At 37.7% G+C, this 19,037-nt stretch overlaps 1 protein-coding gene across 1 annotated transcript in view; it reads left to right on the top strand.

Annotated features, from left to right (window-relative positions):
* The first annotated feature begins 9,848 nt into the window (after positions 1 to 9,848).
* Gc (GC vitamin D binding protein) overlaps positions 9,849 to 19,037 on the top strand; it is a 32,804-nt gene continuing 23,615 nt past the window's right edge. The window contains exon 1 of the mRNA XM_013112026.3: positions 9,849 to 9,969. Within this exon, the coding sequence (XP_012967480.1) occupies positions 9,876 to 9,969 (94 nt within the window). The 5' untranslated portion in view covers positions 9,849 to 9,875. The remainder of the gene's footprint in view (positions 9,970 to 19,037) is intronic.

The raw sequence follows: 19,037 nt of genomic DNA, 5'->3' as shown, positions 1-19,037 counted from the left end.
CAAGAAGCAGAGAATAAACAAGTCCCTGGGACAAGATAATGACTGCAGTGACTTGGGGAAATGGCACTGAACAGTGTCATGAGATGTTTAAACACTCTTAGAGGAACTTTCTGAGCTTCCCAACATGACTATGAAATGATGAGAACAAAATTGGACCCTTCAGTTGTTTTTATGGTATTTCTTAAGCTTTTAAAAAACACCTTCCAGCTCCACTATTACTGTCACAGTATTACTCCTTGCTAGTCTTGCCATGTAAGTCAATAACTCCTTCGTTGGCTAAAGTCAGGTCAGTCATTATCATAAGGATGCCTCCTGATGGCTAGCAGCACCCCACCCTGAACTACCATGGGGTTGGGGGTGGGGTGGGGCTTCACCACTAGGTTGATTATCACTTCCAGAGACCTAGCTTGAGGTCTAGTCAAAAGATACCACCAGAGCTTCTAAGATTGTCAGCTCTCCTACCCTCCTGCAGCCATGCAACTCACAACTTCCATAAAATATTTTTAAATGTGGAGACAAGCTCACTCCCTAGAGGATTTCCCTCAAAGGGAATGTTTAGAACTCCTAAATTCTGTCTGCGGTAACAAACTCATCTCATAGATGCTGTCCCTGTCATCCATGTGGCTTGGAGCATGTGTCAGAATGACAGAGTTTCACAGATGTCCCATGGAGATGTAGTAAGAATATCCTGAGGAAGCAGATAAGAGGTCCTAATGCAGAAGAAGGGACATGTGATCAGGTTTTACCTGCTCCTTCCAGTTTCAACAGAGGTTGGCAGCAGTTAAGGAGGATGAAAATAGGTAGGGTGGAGAGAACGGAGCCAAGGCACAGTGTCCCTGGCAAAACATATACCTGTAAGAAAAGCAGGCACAGAAATACTGGAAAGCACTATCTGAGTATACCATAGGGCATAGTAAATGCACAGCAACACCACAAGATGAACCACATTAGCTATATATCTGTCTTATTTCTCACAATCAGTATTGAACGAATGAAAGAACAAGTGGATAAGTAAACAATGGTGTTTACCATTATTATTAACTATATAACTCCTCACAGTCAAGTGATAGAGAACCCAAATATCTTACCATGTTTTATAAAATATACGTTATATAATCAATCAACCTCATTCTAAATAATACATAACAAAGACAAGATAGACCAATTCCTACAAGTGTAACCAATATAGTTAATGTGTTTATGAAAAAAAAGTATTTACAAAGCAGGACATCAAATTCTCAACTCACCCTCAGCTACAAAGAGGGCACCAGATCCCCTTGAACTGTAGTTATGACTGGTTTTTAGCTGCCATGTGGATGCTGGGATCTGAACTCAGGGACCTTGTAAGAAGGACAAATTCTCTTAACCACTGAGAAATCTCTCAAGCCCCTATGAAGTGCATCTTTATAGAAATGGTGTGGTAGATTTAAATTCTGAGGAAATGATGCCAAAATCAACAACCCTATCTCCAACTTTGAGGACTCAGGAAGTTTTAAGTGTGCAAACTTTCTTTTGCTATCAAAAATGTATACTTGCCAACCAATAACTACCCATAGATAAACTCTTTCAGGTGAATGTGTTCCTCATTCATTAGAATGTCTAAATATAATTGGAATATTAAATTATGGAAACATACCTCACCAAAGTCACTGGTTACTGATGACAAAGTATGGACATAGGAATGAGTTCTGAGTCAAGATTTAATCCCAAATTAAGACCCTACTCACTAGAACTCTCTGGACACCAAAGCTGTTGTCTCATGTTAAAGACACTGTATTCTCTGTTGTAAAGATTAAATGAGAAATTCTTATAACGTGCTTAGTATGATGTACAGCATATGTTTTCTCACTACATATTAATTCATGTTTTTATCCATATGAATATAGGCCTACTGACTGCTTGCAACTATGCTGGCAACTTCACCCTATAGAAGTGTTGGATAAAATGCTTGAACTAATTTTTCCAACCAGTTCAGGTTGCTTATCAAAGATCATTTAGATTACAATAGCAAAGTATAGAAATAGATATTCCTATTTAAATCAGTATATAGTCTTGGAATTTGTGGGTTAGGTCACTGATAATTTTATTAACATACCAATATATTCTGTTGGAAACTGTCAATGTTATAGCAAATTGAGTATATAAGTTAACAATTAAAATATAATATAAACATTATATAATACTTGATAAAATTAATAACATTTGTATGAAATACTCCATAAAATATAGAAATATAAGTTAATAACTAAAAACAGAATCTGATTTAGAATATCCTTCCTTACTCACACTACACCACAAATCAACAATCCTTTTAATATGAACTCTGTATTTCCATAGGCACTAAGGGAGCTGTGACCTTGTCTAGGTAACCAGTACTCCTTTTGAAAGCTTCTGTGAATTTTTAGCAGTCTAAATATCTTAGGTAATATATCAAAAAAGGCAATATAAGAGATGAGGTAGAGAAAAAGTAATAAAATGGTCATTCTATTTCTCTGTTGGTTAAAAAACTTTTGTGTAATGTTAATGCAGTTGTCAAGAAGTCACTCCCCAGTGTTCTCCCTGCTGATGAATGTGTGCTCTGTGTGAGTGCCTGAGTGTTATGTTCTTAACTTTTTGATTAAACTAAAAATAATATGTATTGATCCAGTGCTCCTAGGTACTTAGAGTTATTCTTAAAAAAGAAAAGTATAAAAATTTTGGATTTTTGTTGTTTTGTTTAAATATTTTTTAATTTCATGCATAAATAACTACTATGTCATTTCCACTCTTCTCCTCTACTCCAACTTTAACTCTGTTCTTTCATCCCATTTCAAATTCATGACCTCTTCTATTATCGTTACAAACACACACACACACACACAAACACATATATACACATACATACCTATGTGTACACTTAGCTGTTATATTTTAAAACACACACACACAAACACATATATACACAAACAAAAACATATATACACAAACATACCTATATTCACACTGGTTGTTACTTTTAAAAACACACACACACACATATACACATGTAAATACACGTATGCATACACATATAACCTACTGAGTGTAATTAGTTTGGCCCAATGTGCATGTGTTTATATACCTACAGAAAACTGATTCCCCTATCGCAGCAGCCACAGATGGCCTGCCTGTAGCACTGCATCTAGTGCAAGGACTTTGTAGAGTTTTAACCCCGCCACAGTCCCGAATCAAATGGTGTTATCATTGCGCTCATCTTGTGTGGGAATCGTTTTTCCGAGGCCTCATGGATATAACATTCCTGTCATATCTATAAAACATGATCTGGTAGCAGGCTCATGTGGTTCTTACAATCTTTCTTCCCCCAATTATCCATGAAGTCCTCTGAGCCTTAGGTGTAAAGAGTATGTTGTGGCTGCACCAATTGGGGCTGGACACTCAACAAAACTTTTTCTTCTTTTTGAGACAGGGTTTCTCTGTGAAGCACTGAATGTCCTGGAACTCACTCTGTAGACCAGACTGGCTTTGAACTCATAGAGATCCACCTGCTTCTGCCTCCTGAGTGCTGAGATTAAAGATGTGTGCCACCCACATCCAGCCCAACAAAACATTAAAGCTTTGTCTTGGTATAGGGTGCTTACTACAAAATGGTTTTCTTTAACTAATAATGAATTTCTCAGGTCAGCCATGGTGGCATGCGCCTTTAATCCCAGCATTCAGAAGACAGGGCTAGGAGGATCTCTCCTAGTTACAGAGCTGCATAGTTGAGATCCTGCCTCAAAAACTATAAAACATTGGACCCATTATGTCTGGAATTGGAAGTTCTTGTACTATCGTCACTGGGGGCCTCTTGGTAGTATGATAGAGGTTTCTTGAATTTTATAAAAATACTAACTCATAGGAACACACACACACACAGCAGTCCACATTAGATTCATCACAGTACCTGATTTCAAGCCATGCTACATAGCACATTAATAATAATAATAATAATAATAATAATAATAATAATAATCAGCACTGTACCACCATAAACAGACTGCCAGACCAATGGGACCACACAGAAAGTTTAAAAATAAAGCCAGTGGCTTCAGTCAACTGATTCACAAAAAGATAAAAACAAACAAACAACACAACAAACACACATACACATTTGAGGAAGGACAACATCTTCAACAAATAGTCCTGGAGCAGTAGATATTCACATGTAAAAGATGGAAACCCCCCACACTACAGAGAAATCGACTGAAAATGAAACAAATACCCAGATGGAAGACCTGAAACTAAAAAAAGGAAAAAAACCACTTCAAACAATAGGTACAGGTGATTGGGTTTTTTCAGTACTAGGTGCAAGAATAAAAGAAAACACAAAAGTATAAATGAAATCACAACAGACCAAGAGGATTATGTATACCAAAAGAAGCAGCAGAGTGAAGACACCACACCAGTTGGAGGAAATCTTTGCCAATTACCCATCTGTCAAAGGGTCAATTTTCAAGATTTATAAAGAAATAAAAAAATGCTTTCCTTTTTGTTTTAAAGCCACCCAATTTTAAAAGACAGCTGATTTTTCAAAAGAAAAAAAAGGCTGATAACATGTGAAAAACTTTCAATATTACTAATTATCTAAGAAATGCAAGTTAGAATCTCAATGACATACCGTCTCACCCCAGTTAGAATAGCATTATAACAAGTAAAACCTAAATGCTACTTAGGATGTGCAGAAAATGAACTCTCCTATAGTTTAGGGGAATGTCACACAGTACAACTATTCTGGAGAACAGTTTAAAAATGTCTTACAAACCCTTGCTTGGTCAGGAGATCACAGCCTGACAAGGGAACGTGACACCCTCCTAGGTATGCTCTGCAGTGTGCTCTCCACACCTGCATTCCTAGCTAGGTCCATGAGGGGAGGGGCCATGATGGCCTTTTGACCTTGGTAACAATAGCTGGCACATTATCTTACACAAACTGGGATGAATTAAATATATGCTAAATGAATCGTTTAAAGATTTTTGTATCGAAGAAAACCACACGGATACAAAGGGAGAGGGGAAGAGTGTCAACAAAGACTGCAGAAAGGCCTGGAAAAAAACAAAACAACAAACTTTTCCTCATGTCACTCAATTTAACAGACACCTAGAGTCTAAAAGGACCTTGCTTTGAGAGACTTTGGATAGGGATCCTTCAACAGTGTCTTGTCTGAGTGTTAGATAAATGATGGAAACAGAGAGAAGGACCTAAAGGCTAGTTAGTTAGAAGGTGTTTTCACCACAAGGCACAGAGACTTAACTTGAATAAACATCAGCGAAAGGTACAAATCAGAGGGATGGAGGGAGCAACTGGAACTTCTCACAGAAGTCAAGAATAGACAAATGACTCCAGCAAGAACACCCTGAAATCTGGACTACCCTCTGTTTCCCTGTATGTGTCAACTTCTATGGTATGACTGCCAACTCTGCACCTAGCTACTGTCACAAATATGAATGCCATAAAGTGTTACCGAGAATGGGGGAAGGGGGGCTCTTTTGGTAGCAATATTAATTAGCACATTCATTATGTAAAATAGCATGGCAGATTCTGAAAACTAAAACTAGAGTGACCATTGGGTCCAGAACTATGACATCCGGGTATATAGCCAAAGAATCAAATCAGTATACCTAAGAGCTGTCTTTACCGATAGGTTTATTACAGGATTATCCATAGTAGGCAAGATATGCAAGTATAGTTAATGCTTATCCAACCTTCAACAAATGAAGTATATGTATGTACATATAGTATACATGTTTATGTGTGTATATATGCATGTGATATATATGCATATACTTGTATGTATATATGAGCGTGAACACCATACTTAATGTCCTTAAAAAGAAGGAATGGAATCATTTGTAGTATTGATACCTGGAGGTCATTGTGTTAAAAAGGCAGGCACATATAAACAAATACTGTGTGATCACTATTAGACTTAGAAAATAAACTAAACCAGCCTCTCAGAAATGGAGTAGAAAGGTTGTAAGTATCAGAGGATTGGAAAAGGACAGAGATGTTTCTCAAAGTGCGCGGTATTTCAGTTAGGTTAGAAAACTACGTTAAGCAATTTGCTGCACCACATGGTAATCACTGTTAGCCATTAGGCATTTCCAAATTGCTAAATAGACTTTAACATTCTAAATAATGACTTTGGAGCAAGCAGATCGATTTAAAAGATGGTATATAATAAAGCATTAACATCCATTTCATAGGGTATCAAACATACTGATGAAGCATTTAGTAGAACAAGGGGCACAGTGGCAGACAGTCTTCCAGCAAGGAGGTCATTTCTACTGGAGTAAGGCACTGGAGGCATTTTCAGCAGTCTTTCACAGCGTCAGATGCTAGAGGTACCTCTTAGGTAGGAGCCGCTTCAAGAAGAGAAATGTGACAGAAAGAACTCAAGAATGGCCTTGCCAACTCTCTCCTTCCATCTTCTCCCACTGAGGAAGAGAATCTAAGTTTTCTCTAAAGCTAATGGAGGGACAGAAAAAACAGAAGCTCTTTTTAATAAGTTCTTTAAGATGTACTCATTTAAAATTTGTGTGCATGTGTGTGTTTGTGTGTGTGTGTGTGTGTGTGTGTGTGCCACATATGTGCAAGTGCCCACAGAGCTCAGATAAGGGCATTGGATCCACAGGAGTTGGAGTTATGTGTAGTTATGAATGCCCAACACAAGTGTTTTGAACCAAACACCAATCCTCTAGAGAGCGGCAAGCTCTTTTAATCACTGAGCAATCTCTCCAGTCCTAAATACATTATTTATAGGAAAAAGATGCCTGTACAAATCCACTGCTTAAATATTTTATTTAATGTACATTTCTGCAATAAATTCAGTTTCTACAACTGTTGCTGTAACGGACTCTGACTGAAGATTGATTTGTGTTTATTTTTTTATTTATTTTTTATTTATTTTTCAGTTTAAATTTAGATAAGAAACAAGGTTGCTTCACAAGTCAGTTCCAGGTCCCTCTCCCTTTCCCTCCCCCTCTCCCCTGCCCTCCCCCCAACCCCCCTCATTATCCCCTCATTTCCCCAGGGAGAGTCTGTCATTTCATATAGGGCAGGGCCTAGACCCTTCCCCAAGAGTTCAGGGTGAGAGTGCACCTCACATTGTTCTATGGGAGTCCAAAGTCCATGTGTATACTCGGGATGGGTACTGATCTGCTGCCCAAGGCTCAATAGATTACCTAGTCCTCCTTACTGACACTCACATTCAGGGGGTCTTGATCAGTCCCATGCTGGATTACCAGGCTGATGCCTGGGATTCAAGAGTTAACCTTTGTCAGGTCAGCTGTTTCTGGGGGTTAAATCAGCCCAGTCTTAATCCCTTTGGTCACCAGTCCTACCTCTCTGTTACTGGCTTTCTTGAGTTCAGCTCAGTACTTAACCGAGGGATTCTGCCTCTTCTTCAATCAGCCACTAAATGAAGTTTCTGTTTCCCAGACTCTCTGGCCATGGGATTGTAGGCTGGCACTCCCCAGATCTATGTCTAAAATCCATATATGAGAGAGTACATGCCATGTTTCTCTTTTTGTGACTGGGTTACCCCACTCAGGATGGATTTGTGTTTATTTTTGTTTTGTTTTGTTTTGTTTTTCAGAATTTTCTTCACAAAAGATGTACTGTCAACAATTGTAATACAAGGTTTTGTTCAGGCCACTTAGGAGTGCTTCAGCTTCAGGATCATAGTATATGATAACCTTGTAGAAGATGAAGACAAATCACAAAGTAAGAGTGAAATGGATGTATCCGTGCTGATTTTCAGTTAGAAAACGACAGAAACAGCCAACAGGATAGTTTTGGCAGCTTGTGTGGAAATTTCTCAAGATCATGCCTAAATAAGATGTTGCAATTCTTGCAACATGCAGTTTATCATTAAATATTAGGAGTGTATTTCCAAAACACAGATAAAGTTACAATTTTAAAACATGAAGCTATGAGCTGGTCTTAAATTATGTTGCAAGTATGCATGGAAAATGGTCTAAATGTATTTTTGAAAGAACTAATTAGAAGAACATGACTGAAATACTGAGTAGATTCTAAAGTATATTTATAGTGTAATTTTGACATGAAAAATATGAAAGTATACAAATGTGTTAACAATCATACTGATGTCTGTGTTTGGTTGGTCTTGGTATTTTGGGACATCCGTTCACAAATAGTTTATAGTTAAGAATAAGACTCCCTTTAACAAGGGAAAGAGAAATTGTGAAGCTTCCTCTTGGACATGAAATTTATGTTTAGAACACAGCTAGCATATGAGCAGGAAGCTGCCTCCCATGTGTCTTCACCAATGCTTCCAGCCTCTGCTAACGTCTTCTGCTGTGTGAGTTTCCACTGGCTTTGCAGAAATAGTTCCTACTTAATCCTGCTCCATCAGCTTTTCCAACTATCTAGACTCCATTTTCTGAACCTAACACTCATGTGCTTTCCATACAGTCAGGGACTCGATTGAGAATGTAACTGTTTACTGTGGTTTGAGATGTTGGTGGACTCTGCCTGCATGATTAATCTTTAACTACCAAATTGATTGGTAAGGGTATTCGCAGGCATCTATCGTTAAGAGCCCATACGTAGGGTTGAATTTTAAGTCTTCACATGAATTCTAGATTTCAGTGATTCCTATGACTTTCTCAGACATTGTAAGCATGAAGAATAACGGAGAATGTGACAACTAAAATAAAAGAAGTAACACTAATGTGTGTGAACATGTGTTAAGTGTCCTGCTAAGCTCTGCACATGACTTATCTCAAGGGAACTGAGTTATGAACACATTTCACAAATGAACAGTGAGCTCAGAGAGGGGGGATAAACCCCTGAGTTTGCACAGCAGTAAAAGCTGGCGAAGAATGCAGCTCCTGAATCTATGGGTGCAACTGACATCTGAGCTGATCTCAGTGTAACATCACAGCCTGACAATCTGGGACCAGGGGCTGTGCTCTTCTCTAAGATGAAGGCTTTGGTGTTCCCCAAGATCACTGTGAGTTCTCTAGTTACACTAGCATATAACATACCTGTCACATAGTAGTTGAAGGAACTCTAGCCTATCTGCAGTAAGCGCAAGATTTTCTCATGGTGTGTGTGTGTGTGTGTGTGTGTGTGTGTGTGTGTGTGTGTGTGTGTGTAGAGAGAGAGAGAGAGAGAGAGAGAGAGAGAGAGAGAGAGAGAGAGAGAGAGAGAGATTGAAGGCAAGTCACTGAAGCTCTCTATTATTTGGCTCACCTCAAGGGCTACTCTATACATACATTCCAGGACTTTACATAGTATCCTAAACACATACATACAATGCCACCCAAACTGTCCTATGACACTGTATTCATGAATTTAGGGAGTTGGCACAAACGAACTGGCTTCTTGCTCTTTATTCATCTTATTGCTTAAAATATTTAGCCTTTGATATTCTAAAGTAATGGTAATTTGTGGTAGACTTAGAGTAAGAGAGGGAGGAAAGGAGAAAAAGAAAGGTAAAGCAATCCCCAAATTTTCCATCAATTCATAAGAATGGTAGGAAGTAACCAAAGAAGATGTATAGATCCATCTTTTCCTTCATACAGAGGAGGAAGTGTGGCCCCAGTAGAACATTAAGTCCACTCAAGTGGAAAAAATTGCAGTGCAAAAGTAGCTTATGCCCCGGATCTTTTGCACTGACAAAGTTAATGATTAAAATTTCCCAGATTCTCCTTCACATTTCCCCCGGGGGTGTCTATTTGCTTTGATGATGATATTATTTTCTTTCTTTGGGGACAAGGCTAACTGTCCCTTGCTTCTGTGTGGAGATTAATAATTGATGAGTTCCTAGTTAGGAGAGTTTGCAAAGGCAACTGGTAACTCTGTGCTCCTGTCCTTTGCATGGTGACCTGCAGATGAGAGGAGGTGCTGCAGGATTCCCCAGGGACAACATGAAGAGAGTCGTCGCTCTCCTGCTGGTCTTAGCACTTGGGCATGCTCTAGAGCGAGGTAAGGTTCTCCTGGTGACTGACAACTATTATTATTTAATTTTCTAGTCTCACTTTAAAAACTGAAGAGGTAGTAACACACAGAAGAAATGGTGGATATTTGAAAGGCTGAATAAAAAAAGGACAAAGTGGGGTTGATCTGAGCTCAGTTGCACCATATAGCATTGGAAAGGAATGCTTCCCACACAGAACAGGTAAGTATCTCATGCAAGACAGAGCCAGATGCGGTGGCACAAGTAATCAACCTCAGAACACAGGAGGACAGGGCCAGTCTGGAATATCTGAGATTGTCTCAAAATAAACAAAAAGACTCGTGAAAGAAAGTAGAGTTATATAAGCTTTCAATTATCCCTAACACATTCAATAAATAAGATCTATAATGTAACTGGATACTCTGATATACAACTAGGCATTTTTCCCCAATGTTCATCCTGCCTGGAAGCATTGTACTGTCAGTGATTCCAGGAGCTATTGGAGAGATTTCTTTGATCCTCCTTAAGGAATCTTACTCTTCAGCATTTGGAGGGGATTAATGTTTTTAAAATACCTCTCACATAAAATAAGAAATTTTGGTAACTGTGTTACAAAACGATAAACAAAAAAAAATGGAGGGCTGGAGAGATGGCTCAGCCGTTAAAGGCTAGGCTCACAACCATGGAAAACACCCTTCACAGTGTTTTAAGACTTCCAACAGTGTTAGCAGACTACATGATGCATGTCACTTTAGAAACTCTGCAGCTTGAACACTTTCCATAGAAGCTTCAATTTATTTTTCTGTTGATCTCTTAATCCTAGTTTAATCCTTTATTGTAAAATTTTGGTTGTATTTTATGTTTTCCTATGAGTAATTTTATCCTCTGGCTTAATTTGTGTTGCTTAAAAGGAAATCTATATACTCCCTGCTTTTTCAAAGTAAGGTTTTCATATAGTACTCTCCTTTAACGCTCTCATGCAGGTCACCCATTTATAGTCATAGTAATAATATATTTAACCATTGATACACACATTCCCAGCAATTATCACTTACTAATTATGGTACACATAAACTCAGTCTTGACTTTATCTTATTCTTTCACATTTGCATTTTTTAAAAAAGATTTATTTATTTTTATTTTTACATGCATGGGTGTTTTGCCTGCATGTATGCATATGTGAGGGTGCTAGATTCCCTAGACCTAGAGTTACAAACTGTTGTGAGCTGCCATGTGGGTGCAGAGAATTGAACCTACATCTTCTGGAAGAGTAGTCAGTGCTCTTAACCACTGAGCCATTTCTCCAGCCCCTACATTCACATTTTTTTCCGTGTTATTTCTGTTATCCCAATTATGTTAAATTCAGTTTTGTTCACCCATCTGTGCATAAGTCCGATGTAATTCCTTAGCTAAGACTACACAACCTTGGAAAAAGAGATAGAAACGAATAAATGACTTGAGTAGGTTGTGCCCCAGGAAGCCCTGAAATCATCTTTGCAGCGGAGTTTCTGGGGAAACAGATAACCTTGAAAACTCTCAGTTCAGTCTGAATCTCCAAAACCCTAAGTCTAATAGTATGGAGATCTTGGAAACATATGTGGAGGACACAAATTGGGAGGAGTCCTGCTGACTCGACAGGTGAGCCCTCCCAACCCCCCACCCTGGCTCTGTCTCCACATCCTCTGCCAACAGGGCATTCTCCCATCTCTATTGCAACATTCGCGGCAGCCAAAGTCCAAGAAGAAACAAATGACAAAAAAGTCAAATCAGTTCCCTCAAGGATTAGCAGCAACTTCAGTCTTACAGCCTATGTCCTTTAGGCCAGACGATACCCAGAGCCATGTAAAACACAAGGGGAAGCCACTCTGAATTTGCCAGGAGATGCTTCATTCATAGTTCCCTTCTATAACATCGATCGTGGCATTCAGAGACCTACTAGGAAATGCTTCATTCATCAGCTCCCAGTCCATCAGGCAGAGTCCTGCTATGATCCTTTGGAGGCTGAGCATGCCTTCTGCTGGTTGGAAGTGGTAGAGCATAGACTGGGGGAACGCAGAAGGCTCCCAGAATAGTCACAAATGCAGGTTTGGGGGGTGGAGATGGGCTGTGGCAGTAGTTCTCTAAATTTGTCACATTGGAGAGATCTAACAGTTTCCTAGAACACTGTTCCTAACACCATATGCTTGAGACACATCTTGAAAACTGTTCCTATGGCCTAGTGTAATTAAGGAACTAGCCACGTGACACTTCCTTAGTGGATCACCATCAATGCCTTCTCTGTCTTCAAGGCTCTGATAGTTTTCTGAACACCCCGAGTCTTTCCTGAGTGTAGGTATCTTTGGAGTTGCCTTTGGAAACTGGGTCTCAATGATACCTGCTGTAGATGCCCTATCCTTTTCTGTCAAAGGGCACTTGGTAACTGGATACATCTTGGAAGAAACTGACTTAGCAAATCTGCCAAATTATGGCAGTATCATAAGAAAACAGCCACCCAATTCTGCTGGCCCAAGACACACACAGGCAGTTCATGCTGGCTGATCTATGTTCTTTCCCAAGAACTGAAATGCAGCCAGCAACGATCTACTGTTATCTTTCCCCCGACCCTTCCCACACCAAATTAAGTAAGAGAACTAATTACACAGCTTTGTAGTTACTTAGGCAATGATTACCAATAGGAAATAAACAACTACAGGCTTTTGAACTATTCTACATACATATGTCTATTAAGTATAACACCAAACTGCAACAAATGGAGGTTACCTTAGAGTCGGGAAATGAACTATATTTCCTCTTCTTCCTCTTTTTTCCAAAATAGCTCCAAACAAATTAGAGAAGTAGCTACTGTCATCATCAAAAGAAATTTCAGACCCCTTGAAAAATCAACAACAATGTCACAGTTCACTGTTATAAGGCACAATGTAGTCAGCATTATGTACATGGTATAAGAATAAATACACACACCCTGTAAAAGATCATGGGTTCAATCTATGTAGGAAGATGATAAAGATGTCTCTCAAAATAATACACAAGGTTTCCCCTCCACTGTCTGCTTCCACCTTCTTGTGTTACATACAACCTCCATTCTACTTTCCATATACTCTGCTCCAGACATAGCAGCCTCAGCCATTCATGGTGTATATATCTCTGCACTCCAGAACTCATCACCAACTCTTCTACCTCCTTGGAAATGATCCTCCAGATATCCAGATGGCTATGACAGCTTTCAGTTGTCTGATCAATGTCCACTCACAGTAAGGGTTTTCAACCACCCTCAATAGTACCAACAACTCCTAACTCTCATCCACTTACCCTGATTCATCTTTCTTCTTGTCATTCCCTACCTCAGCTTCTCTCCAGCTACTCATCTGTTTATCATAACAAATGTATCATATAATTATCAGCATGAAATGGAGAACCAGAATTTATTCCCTGCTCAGAACACTACTTAGCAACAATGAGTGTTCAATGAAACTTTCATATAATACCCCAAAACTTGAGTACCAACCTCAAATGTAGTTTTGATTACTAGAGGAAAATTGAAAGCCAGATTGTGGTTCATGCTGTAGTCATGTAGTTATGGAATTCCAGCACTACAACTGGAAGGCTATGACAGGAGTAAAATCAAATACCAGTATTGAATTTTTGTTCTAGAAAAATAAGCTGCATAAGTGTATTCATTGTTATCATGCTTACAATATAAAGTATCTATAAGAACACATTAGACTAAGTTCTATGCTCTTTTTTAAAAAGTCTCAAGACTTATTCCTCCAATGTAACTGAAACTCTTCAACCAATGACTCTGTTCCCACTCACATAGCCTGCAGTCCCTAATAAACATGATTGTACTCTTCATTTCTGAGTTTGACTCTACACTCAATGGATGGAATCATGTTACTTATTGTTTTCTCTGTTCTTAGACATTTGTACTTACTATGATTTCAAGGATCAGGCACACTGCTAATTAATAGAATTTCCTTCTTTTATACCTAAATAATACATTGTGTATCAAGAATGAACTTTATCCATTCTCTCACTGATTCACATTGGGTTGGTTATTTTAATATCTTAATTCTTATGATTATAATGCTGCTGCGGTGAACATTGAAATTCAAAGATTCCATCAATATGGTTACACTATTTCTTTGTTTCTCTACCCAGAAGTAGTGTTGATGGATAATACGGTACTATATACCGTATTATATAGTATATAGTATATAGTATCATTAACACTATAAGACGGTTCCTTGATCTCTGCATCCTTAGACTATCTTTTTTCTCTTTAATAATCACCACTCTAACAACAAGTATGAAATAGCATCTTGCTGTGATTTTGATTTACATTTCCCTTGTGTTTTTATAATACTAAGAATGCTTCAAATACCTGTTGTAATGTTTTCATATAGCTGCTAGAAATTGTTCATATACCTGTACATCTTCTTTTATGAAGTTTTATCTTTTGTGCTTTTTAAATTTTATTATTTGTTTATTGGTATGAAAATGAGGTTTTAAAATTTTGGGTAATAATCTCATATTTACATACATACCTTTAAATATTTCTCTCAGTGACTTATCTCCTCATTTTATTTCCTTTACTATCTTAAATACTTGGTGTTGGGGGGATATGGAGAAGTGATTCAGGATTTAAGAGCACTGGATGTTCTTGCAGAGGATGTGGGTTCAATTCCTAGCACCTGCACGGTGGCTCACCACCATCTATAACTCTAGTGCTAGGTGATTCAATATCCTCTTCTGGCCTCCTCAGGTACTAGACATGCACATGAGTACACAAACATAACACGGCCCTATACAAATAAAAATAAATGAATAAAAATAAAATAATTCTCGCTGGGCGGTGGTGGCGCACACCTTTAATCCCAGCACTCGGGAGGCAGAGGCAGGCGGATCTCTGTGAGTTCGAGGCCGGGCTGGACCAACAGCCTCCAAAACAATACAGAGAAACCCTGTCTCGTAAAACCAAAAAATAAATAAATAAATAAAATACTTCTCATGTACTCTTATTTCAATTGTTCAATTATTTTGCATTGTATTTCCTGTTCTTTTGAAGACATATAAAAACATCATTGCTCAAACCAACATGATTGAAGTTTCTCCTATGACTGTTTTTAGCAGTTATATGGTGTTAAGTCTTTTATTTGATTATATTTAATTTATTTTTAGTTATTTTCTGGAGTTACAAAGCAGATCATGTGAGACTACCCAACAAAAGAAGACCATCACTGCTTGCTAGTTATGTCACCTCATTCAAGATTTACAATGCAGAAGCACAACCTTGATATCCTCATTGGATAATGTCTTAAAATTTCATAATAAAGGGTTAATAAATTGGCTCTGTGAAATTATACATGCTATGTACAAAACCATGACAGGCATCAAGACTTAGAAATTTACATTAGTTCACTTAGTATGGAAATTTACTTAGAAGTGTATTATAAGGAAGTTCCTTTCCTAATAATACCTTTCGTAAAACATAGACATTTGCTTAAAGGGAATATAATTAGTACTAATATTCTTCATAAGATTCATTCGTAAACGACCAATGCTATTTCAAGTCCTTGTATCTGCTGAGACCAAAGGAGCTCACTGAGAAATCCAGCTAGCACTTTGTCCTTCCTAGCTTCCTGTGCCAAACCCTGTGGTTCGTCTTTTAAAATGGAGTGAGGGTTGAGTATGAAAAGTTAGAATGAACTTTTGAAGACATGATAATCATAACTAGAACTTCAGAAATGCATTTTAAAGTTGAATCTTTCAATATCATTAGAGAATGGTGCTGTATCTAAAAGTGATTCTCTTATCAGCAAACATAATTTTCTCTAAAAATATCTCACAAACAAGATGGATTCCTGGGACTATAGAAATGGCTCAGCAGCAAAGAGTGCCCATTGTTTTTGAAAAAGAACAGAGTTCATTTTCCAGAACTTATATCAAGCAGCTCACAGCCACTTGTATCTTTAGCTCCAGCAGATCTGACACTCTCTTTCAGTAGCATCTATGGACACCCACAAACACAAACACATTCACACATGTGCACGTACACACACACACACACACACACACACACACACACACACCACCACCACCACCACCACCACCATCAACGACAACATCAATTTTTTAAAAAATATTTTTAAGTGATGAAGATCTATCCATGCGGCACACACAGAGTAGTATAGTTAACAGTGGGGTGAGTTCTGATAAACTACACATTTTACCAAATTTCTATAGAGATGAAAGGGTATGCTAGGCACCAAGTATTTACAGTGCTACTCAAACCATTGGTAGTAGTACATTAGCTATTATCATGATGTTAATTATCTTTGTTAGGATTGTACAAATTTAAAGGTTAACAAAATTGGGCATCATAAAAATAGAAAAAAATTGCACCAGGAGATAGCCTACAGCATTCTGTAAAACATGAACCCGAGTCATTGTTATTCAAGATTCATTCTTTGTGTGTGGCAAATAGCTTTCCTAGAAGGACAAAATCGGGAATTAGTGAAGGTCTTTATGATATCAAAAGAACCCAAAGCGTCTTTCTTTATTGACACTGTACCAAAATTGGGAAACTTTCATTGGCTCTTGCTGTCAGAATGAACACTCCATGGGGTGAGGTTGCATCTATTTTGATCCCATTGTATCTCACATTCATTGTGAATTCTGTGCCTGACAGAGAGTACATGGCATGGAACACATCTGTGGCATGTATGAAAGAATGAGTATAGTCTTATTTGTTGGAAGAGCTTATACTGTGCATGAAGCAATATGATTTCCAATGAATAAGTGCAACTCATTTTCAAAAGTCCAGGATTTGATATGATTTACCAGAATGTTTCACAATATTGATTAAACTGGACATGATGTCAAAACTGTTAATGAAATTTGTAAACATTTAGTAAAAAGAGGTCACTTTGTGTGAACATGATTTCACAAAAGTTACCAACTTCCTGCCAGTAATTTCTGTCACCACACTGAAGTCCAAATAACTCTTTTTTAAGTAATACATTAAAGGATAAAAATGTGATATTTGTAATTCTCTTGATGTGTAAATTTAACTAACATTAAATGTGTTTAATTAGTCTAACAATACTTTTCAGGTTGGAGAGATGACTCAGAGGTTAAGAGCTCACACTGCTCTTGAAGGTGACTCAAACTCCATTACTAGCACCCATTTCTGGCTGTAAGGGAGAACACACAAGTAACAGCCTTGAAGTTTCTTGCAACCCACATGCATGTAACACACACACACACACACACACACACACACACAAAACCATTCAAATGAAAATAAATCAATCTAATTTTTTCAAAAAGTATTCTACTGGTCTGAGAAATCAATCTACAATAATTATATTACAAATCAATTTCAGCATTTATTTACTGATTTTGTGGGTATGTGTAATAAGGAAAGGATTAACATATCTAACTATCCACACTAGATGTTGTCTCTTGTATAAATTAATTTTTACAAAATCTGAAAGATGATAGCAATGCCTCTCCCTCTGTGGGTTATATCTTTAAGATTATACTTTGTGCCTTAATGCTATTCTAGTGCCACCCATTGAGACTTCATTTGTGTCCTCTCCCTCTCAAGGCTAAATGCTCCAGCAAAGACAATTCCAAAATGACGTTAATTCTCACACAGTCCAATTTCCCACTTTTCTCTCAGCAGTATTCTCCCTAACTAAAGCAGTACACAATTCCTATGAGATACAAAACACTTGTATGTAAACAAATATATTTTCATTTACTCAAAACTACTGAATGGGTTAATAACATGTAATGCTTATTTACAGTGCCTTCTCATGCATACTGCATTCTTGTAACATGTGAAATGAAACTGAACATGTTTAGTGAAATGAGAATTGTGAAATTGGAAAGCTAGAAACAAAATATTTCTCAAAATACACATCAATAGTACCACACTTTCATATAGAGTTTACTATGCATGTTACTGCATTGTCACAATATAAGTATCAACAAAATTAGACTAACTTGATAGAGGAAGTTTATTTAAAAAACAGTTACTAAGTGTGCATTTAAAGGAAAACATTTTTAACAGTGCTATTTTGTGATTTTTGAATACTAGAAGTTTAAGGGAAAAGTTTACAACTAATACATGTGACTAATTTCTTATCTCTAGGAAGGGATCATAAAGATCACAAGAATATTCTTATATTAAATATGTAACCTTGAATCCTCATAATTATTCAAACCCATCATAATAATTTCAGTAACTAAAAAAAATCTCATTTGTTTTCAAAGTGCTACCCTTTTAGTTACTCACGAGTCATGATTAGGATAAAGTTTATAGATTTATTAGATGACACAGTCACACAAGTACCAGCCATTCTTCCTGATTTTGTTTTAGGAATGACATAAAACAACTCTGTTGATGTCCTAAAATATAGCTCTTCTCCATCTGAGGACAATTGTATACTGTATTCTTCTGCATTCCAGTCTCCTGTCCCACTGACTACCAGTAATGATTAACTAACATTTTCTGCCTTGCTTTAACCTTTCTGACCTGTCACAATGTCCAACCTTCCAAAGTAGGCGACAAGTTTCAGTAGGGGATGAATGTGAAGATTTTCAGCCAGAGCACAGGTTGTTTGCCAGGACCGTTTGTAACCCACAGACCACTGACCTTACCTTTTCACTGCTGCATACTCATTTTCAGGATTCAAGCCAAACAGAAAGAGACCTATCAGTTCTTGTCTATCTTGCGTGAAATTTTAATGGCTTATGACTTTGTCCCTCATTATAAAATGATGTGAGAGGCGGAAAGTCTGTGAGGTGGAAGCCCATCTGGGCTGTGAAGAGAGACCCTGTCTTAAAGAGGAAGGTTTTGACATCTTTCACCTCTGACTTTTCTTACTCCATTGATCTATTTTGTGTGGCCCACCTGGAAAACATACATTATTTTCATCAAAAATCTATTAATACTAAAAATAATTTTTTAAACACACAAATAAACTCCCACATTTATATCCATCCATCATCAGTGTTGTTTCAATAAAAAACACAAACAAACAAACACAAGACAACCATTTCCACCCAAGTCTCTCTAGTCTAAGCAGAA

The sequence above is a fragment of the Mesocricetus auratus genome, unplaced genomic scaffold (genome assembly GCF_017639785.1).
Source record: "Mesocricetus auratus isolate SY011 unplaced genomic scaffold, BCM_Maur_2.0 Super-Scaffold_100006, whole genome shotgun sequence".
NCBI lineage: Eukaryota > Metazoa > Chordata > Mammalia > Rodentia > Cricetidae > Mesocricetus > Mesocricetus auratus.
This window is presented reverse-complemented; position numbering and strand designations above follow the sequence as displayed.